Source organism: Oncorhynchus mykiss, chromosome 12, assembly GCF_013265735.2.
Source record: "Oncorhynchus mykiss isolate Arlee chromosome 12, USDA_OmykA_1.1, whole genome shotgun sequence".
Lineage (NCBI taxonomy): Eukaryota > Metazoa > Chordata > Actinopteri > Salmoniformes > Salmonidae > Oncorhynchus > Oncorhynchus mykiss.
In genome coordinates, this window is record NC_048576.1 from 88403393 (window position 1) to 88410589 (window position 7197).

At 46.2% G+C, this 7197-nt stretch overlaps 1 protein-coding gene across 1 annotated transcript in view; it reads right to left on the minus strand.

Annotated features, from left to right (window-relative positions):
• Window positions 1–794: 794 nt before the first annotated feature.
• LOC118937774 (cAMP-dependent protein kinase type I-beta regulatory subunit-like) overlaps window positions 795–7197 on the minus strand; it is a 45738-nt gene continuing 39335 nt past the window's right edge. Inside the window, exon 4 of the mRNA XM_036939079.1 lies at window positions 795–2334. Within this exon, the coding sequence (XP_036794974.1) occupies window positions 2162–2334 (173 nt within the window). The 3' untranslated portion in view covers window positions 795–2161. The remainder of the gene's footprint in view (window positions 2335–7197) is intronic.

Here is a 7197-nt window from a genome sequence, read left to right on the forward strand (position 1 = left end):
AACTGTGTTGGTTCAGTGCAGGCCACATTCCTCAGTTGATTTAGCAGGCTTTAAGATGGGGAGGAATGTGTCAAGGCTTCAGCTTTATTCCACACAGCAGAGTGGAAACTAGCTGTGAGGAATCCTGACGTCCCGCTATACACTGACGGATGACCGACACATGGCTTAGAGAGTGGAGGAGAGAGAGGAAGGGTAGGCGGGTAGGAGAATGAGGGGAATAGGTAGAGGAGAGAGAGGAAGGGTAGGCGGGTAGGAGAATGAGGGGAAGAGGTGGAGGAGATAGAGGAAGGGTAGGTGGGTAGGAGAATGAGGGGAATAGGTAGAGGAGAGAGAGGAAGGGTAGGTGGGTCGGAGAATGAGGGGAAGAGGTGGAGGAGAGAGAGGAAGGGTAGGTGGGTAGGAGAATGAGGGGAAGAGGTGGAGGAGAGAGAGGAAGAGTAGGTGGGTAGGAGAATGAGGGGAAGAGGTGGAGGAGTGGGAGGGGGTAAGAGAGGGAGAAAGAAAAAGAGGGATGGAGAGAGTGGAGGAGAGAGAGGAAGGGTAGGTGGGTAGGAGAATGAGGGGAAGAGGTGGAGGAGTGGGAGGAGAGAGCGGAGTGAGAGCCATAAAAAGCAAAAGAGAACAAGACCTAATCAAGAAATGAGGATGCAGGACATGCCGACCAGTGAAACCAGTGGGACTAAGAACAACAAGATAACTGATGTAAAACATACAGTCTGTAAAGTGTTTCTAGGTTGAGAACTTTAGTGAAACATCACAGTTAAATATATGGCAAACACAAAGACAGAAACCAGTGGAGTTCAGAAGCTTGTATTTATTTGCTGAAAAGGATGGAATAATATGATGAGAACCAATGAGAGTGTGGAATACAGAAAGATGCTGTTCTATAGGTCAGCTCCATTGGACATCATCTGCCATTGGTCAATTATTGTGCAACTTTGAATCGAGATAGAGATCACAATCTCCATTGACTTAGAAAGAGAATAACATAACTTTGTCTATTTCTCTGGTTTAAACATTTATAATAACATTTAAATCAACATCATCAAAACAAGTTAAACAAACTGCTGTATTCACCAAAAGCTAAGAACTGTAAAGTGATGGAAAATGATCTCACCAATCAATTTAACACAGACCAAAATCAGCTGAAAAAGCATCCAGTGTAAGACATTTGTATTATGAATTTATAGTCCTGAGAGAGTGTGTGTGTGTGTGTGTGTGTGTATATCCACCTGTATGAGTGTATGACAGAACGTGTGTGTTTGTGTATGTGTGTGTACATGTGCATGTGTGTGTGTTAGTGTGTGACCGTGTCTGTGTGTTATGTGTTTGAGAGAGTGTGTGTGTGTGTTAATCTAACAAACACTATTGCGCCTTTGGAACAATTTACAGATTCAGATTCAGATAAAACATCAGAATGGAGGTATCTTTACAAAATAAAAGCCACACTCCTTCACATGGCACATTTGCAGCATCCATCAATAAAACCCCTATTCAAAATATAACTTGTAACAAACACCCCATCGTCATACGTACCAGCAACACAAGCACAGTTCAAAAGCATTGAGATCAATGAAACAGACAAGAATAAAAGTCTACCTCTAGTTTTTAGGTAACAAAGGCCTGTGTCATCAGGTAGTGGGTTGATTTGACGTAGAAATGGCAACCACGGACCAACGACCAGGACCCTAAAGCGAAAAGGCAAAAAACTACAACCAGCGCGCAAAGACACCCAACTTCCTCCATCGCTGTACGTAAACATGACATCACTTCCTGAATTCATGACTTCCCTTCCTGAATTACCCCACCCCTCCCCTGTTATAGTACCTCATAAAATACATACAAGTGCAATCTACCTCCATGCATTGCGTTCTCCAAGCATGTATCGTATTCAGTAAACATGTATGACGCCTGTAACATATGAGCCATTTAAAGTACATCCACACTGTCTGTCCGTCCTCGTCACATTCCTCCCACATGTTTCCTTGTTCATTTAAATAAAGCTACAGAGACAGGACAGGTCAAAGTGAAGGAGAAGAAGAAGATCAGAATTAGAAGAACAGAGCCAAATGAAAAAAAGGCAGGAAGAAGCCCTGTCACCGGAACCCCCCTGCCCCACCCATCCGCACCTTTCCCTCCCCATTTGGCCCCCGGTGGCCCCTCACACGGTGAGAGAGATGAAGCTGTTGTATCTCTGGATGTTCCTCTTTAGGATCTCCGAGCAGGGCCCCAGGACCCGTTCGAAGCGGGGCCGGTCCAGCTTCACACACTTCAGGGGTCCCCGGGCCACCACTGTGGCCGCCCGCGGCCTGTTCAGCAGCAGGGCGATCTCACCTGAAGGACAAGGTGGAGTCAGAGGTCAGGGGTCATTCTGTTGACTTTCATGAGGGTCATTACTTATGATGATGATGACATATAATGTTGGGGTCCCTATAAGGTTGTGTCCTTTCAGGTCCTTGTGTTTTATTCAGTTCCTGGTGTGTGTTGAACAGATTCCTAACAGTTCCTGGTGTGTGTTGAACAGGTTCCTAACAGTTCCTGGTGTGTGATGAACAGGTTCCTAACAGTTCCTGGTGTGTGTTGAACAGATTCCTAACAGTTCCTGGTGTGTGATGAACAGGTTCCTAACAGTTCCTGGTGTGTGTTGAACAGATTCCTAACAGTTCCTGGTGTGTGATGAACAGGTTCCTAACAGTTCCTGGTGTGTGGTGAACAGGTTCCTAACAGTTCCTGGTGTGTGTTGAACAGGTTCCTAACAGTTCCTGGTGTGTGATGAACAGGTTCCTAACAGTTCCTGGTGTGTGATGAACAGATTCCTAACAGTTCCTGGTGTGTGGTGAACAGGTTCCTAACAGTTCCTGGTGTGTGTTGAACAGGTTCCTAACAGTTCCTGGTGTGTGTTGAACAGGTTCCTAACAGTTCCTGGTGTGTGATGAACAGGTTCCTAACAGTTCCTGGTGTGTGTTGAACAGATTCCTAACAGTTCCTGGTGTGTGGTGAACAGGTTCCTAACAGTTCCTGGTGTGTGATGAACAGGTTCCTAACAGTTCCTGGTGTGTGTTGAACAGATTCCTAACAGTTCCTGGTGTGTGATGAACAGGTTCCTAACAGTTCCTGGTGTGTGTTGAACAGGTTCCTAACAGTTCCTGGTGTGTGATGAACAGGTTCCTAACAGTTCCTGGTGTGTGTTGAACAGATTCCTAACAGTTCCTGGTGTGTGATGAACAGGTTCCTAACAGTTCCTGGTGTGTGTTGAACAGGTTCCTAACAGTTCCTGGTGTGTGATGAACAGGTTCCTAACAGTTCCTGGTGTGTGATGAACAGGTTCCTAACAGTTCCTGGTGTGTGATGAACAGGTTCCTAACAGTTCCTGGTGTGTGGTGAACAGGTTCCTAACAGTTCCTGGTGTGTGTTGAACAGGTTCCTAACAGTTCCTGGTGTGTGATGAACAGGTTCCTAACAGTTCCTGGTGTGTGTTGAACAGGTTCCTAACAGTTCCTGGTGTGTGTTGAACAGGTTCCTAACAGTTCCTGGTGTGTGATGAACAGGTTCCTAACAGTTCCTGGTGTGTGATGAACAGGTTCCTAACAGTTCCTGGTGTGTGATGAACAGGTTCCTAACAGTTCCTGGTGTGTGTTGAACAGATTCCTAACAGTTCCTGGTGTGTGTTGAACAGGTTCCTAACAGTTCCTGGTGTGTGATGAACAGGTTCCTAACAGTTCCTGGTGTGTGTTGAACAGATTCATAACAGTTCCTGGTGTGTGATGAACAGGTTCCTAACAGTTCCTGGTGTGTGGTGAACAGGTTCCTAACAGTTCCTGGTGTGTGTTGAACAGGTTCCTAACAGTTCCTGGTGTGTGATGAACAGGTTCCTAACAGTTCCTGGTGTGTGATGAACAGATTCCTAACAGTTCCTGGTGTGTGGTGAACAGGTTCCTAACAGTTCCTGGTGTGTGTTGAACAGGTTCCTAACAGTTCCTGGTGTGTGTTGAACAGATTCCTAACAGTTCCTGGTGTGTGGTGAACAGGTTCCTAACAGTTCCTGGTGTGTGATGAACAGGTTCCTAACAGTTACTGGTGTGTGTTGAACAGATTCCTAACAGTTCCTGGTGTGTGATGAACAGATTCCTAACAGTTCCTGGTGTGTGTTGAACAGGTTCCTAACAGTTCCTGGTGTGTGGTGAACAGATTCCTAACAGTTCCTGGTGTGTGTTGAACAGGTTCCTAACAGTTCCTGGTGTGTGGTGAACAGGTTCCTAACAGTTCCTGGTGTGTGTTGAACAGGTTCCTAACAGTTCCTGGTGTGTGTTGAACAGATTCCTAACAGTTCCTGGTGTGTGGTGAACAGGTTCCTAACAGTTCCTGGTGTGTGATGAACAGGTTCCTAACAGTTCCTGGTGTGTGTTGAACAGATTCCTAACAGTTCCTGGTGTGTGATGAACAGGTTCCTAACAGTTCCTGGTGTGTGTTGAACAGGTTCCTAACAGTTCCTGGTGTGTGATGAACAGGTTCCTAACAGTTCCTGGTGTGTGTTGAACAGGTTCCTAACAGTTCCTGGTGTGTGATGAACAGGTTCCTAACAGTTCCTGGTGTGTGATGAACAGGTTCCTAACAGTTCCTGGTGTGTGGTGAACAGGTTCCTAACAGTTCCTGGTGTGTGTTGAACAGGTTCCTAACAGTTCCTGGTGTGTGTTGAACAGGTTCCTAACAGTTCCTGGTGTGTGATGAACAGGTTCCTAACAGTTCCTGGTGTGTGGTGAACAGGTTCCTAACAGTTCCTGGTGTGTGTTGAACAGATTCCTAACAGTTCCTGGTGTGTGTTGAACAGATTCCTAACAGTTCCTGGTGTGTGATGAACAGGTTCCTAACAGTTCCTGGTGTGTGGTGAACAGGTTCCTAACAGTTCCTGGTGTGTGTTGAACAGATTCCTAACAGTTCCTGGTGTGTGGTGAACAGGTTCCTAACAGTTCCTGGTGTGTGATGAACAGATTCCTAACAGTTCCTAGTGTGTGATGAACAGATTCCTAACAGTTCCTGGTGTGTGATGAACAGGTTCCTAACAGTTCCTGGTGTGTGTTGAACAGGTTCCTAACAGTTCCTGGTGTGTGTTGAACAGGTTCCTAACAGTTCCTGGTGTGTGTTGAACAGGTTCCTAACAGTTCCTGGTGTGTGATGAACAGGTTCCTAACAGTTCCTGGTGTGTGGTGAACAGGTTCCTAACAGTTCCTGGTGTGTGTTGAACAGGTTCCTAACAGTTCCTGGTGTGTGTTGAACAGATTCCTAACAGTTCCTGGTGTGTGTTGAACAGATTCCTAACAGTTCCTGGTGTGTGGTGAACAGGTTCCTAACAGTTCCTGGTGTGTGATGAACAGGTTCCTAACAGTTCCTGGTGTGTGGTGAACAGATTCCTAACAGTTCCTGGTGTGTGATGAACAGGTTCCTAACAGTTCCTGGTGTGTGATGAACAGATTCCTAACAGTTCCTGGTGTGTGTTGAACAGGTTCCTAACAGTTCCTGGTGTGTGTTGAACAGGTTCCTAACAGTTCCTGGTGTGTGATGAACAGGTTCCTAACAGTTCCTGGTGTGTGATGAACAGGTTCCTAACAGTTCCTGGTGTGTGGTGAACAGGTTCCTAACAGTTCCTGGTGTGTGATGAACAGATTCCTAACAGTTCCTGGTGTGTGATGAACAGGTTCCTAACAGTTCCTGGTGTGTGTTGAACAGGTTCCTAACAGTTCCTGGTGTGTGTTGAACAGGTTCCTAACAGTTCCTGGTGTGTGTTGAACAGGTTCCTAACAGTTCCTGGTGTGTGATGAACAGGTTCCTAACAGTTCCTGGTGTGTGGTGAACAGGTTCCTAACAGTTCCTCGTGTGTGTTGAACAGGTTCCTAACAGTTCCTGGTGTGTGTTGAACAGATTCCTAACAGTTCCTGGTGTGTGTTGAACAGGTTCCTAACAGTTCCTGGTGTGTGTTGAACAGGTTCCTAACAGTTCCTGGTGTGTGGTGAACAGGTTCCTAACAGTTCCTGGTGTGTGTTGAACAGGTTCCTAACAGTTCCTGGTGTGTGATGAACAGGTTCCTAACAGTTCCTGGTGTGTGTTGAACAGGTTCCTAACAGTTCCTGGTGTGTGTTGAACAGGTTCCTAACAGTTCCTGGTGTGTGATGAACAGGTTCCTAACAGTTCCTGGTGTGTGTTGAACAGGTTCCTAACAGTTCCTGGTGTGTGTTGAACAGGTTCCTAACAGTTCCTGGTGTGTGTTGAACAGGTTCCTAACAGTTCCTGGTGTGTGTTGAACAGGTTCCTAACAGTTCCTGGTGTGTGGTGAACAGGTTCCTAACAGTTCCTGGTGTGTGTTGAACAGATTCCTAACAGTTCCTGGTGTGTGGTGAACAGGTTCCTAACAGTTCCTGGTGTGTGATGAACAGGTTCCTAACAGTTACTGGTGTGTGTTGAACAGATTCCTAACAGTTCCTGGTGTGTGATGAACAGATTCCTAACAGTTCCTGGTGTGTGTTGAACAGGTTCCTAACAGTTCCTGGTGTGTGGTGAACAGATTCCTAACAGTTCCTGGTGTGTGTTGAACAGGTTCCTAACAGTTCCTGGTGTGTGGTGAACAGGTTCCTAACAGTTCCTGGTGTGTGTTGAACAGGTTCCTAACAGTTCCTGGTGTGTGTTGAACAGATTCCTAACAGTTCCTGGTGTGTGGTGAACAGGTTCCTAACAGTTCCTGGTGTGTGATGAACAGGTTCCTAACAGTTCCTGGTGTGTGTTGAACAGATTCCTAACAGTTCCTGGTGTGTGATGAACAGGTTCCTAACAGTTCCTGGTGTGTGTTGAACAGGTTCCTAACAGTTCCTGGTGTGTGATGAACAGGTTCCTAACAGTTCCTGGTGTGTGTTGAACAGGTTCCTAACAGTTCCTGGTGTGTGATGAACAGGTTCCTAACAGTTCCTGGTGTGTGATGAACAGGTTCCTAACAGTTCCTGGTGTGTGGTGAACAGGTTCCTAACAGTTCCTGGTGTGTGTTGAACAGGTTCCTAACAGTTCCTGGTGTGTGTTGAACAGGTTCCTAACAGTTCCTGGTGTGTGATGAACAGGTTCCTAACAGTTCCTGGTGTGTGGTGAACAGGTTCCTAACAGTTCCTGGTGTGTGTTGAACAGATTCCTAACAGTTCCTGGTGTGTGTTGAACAGA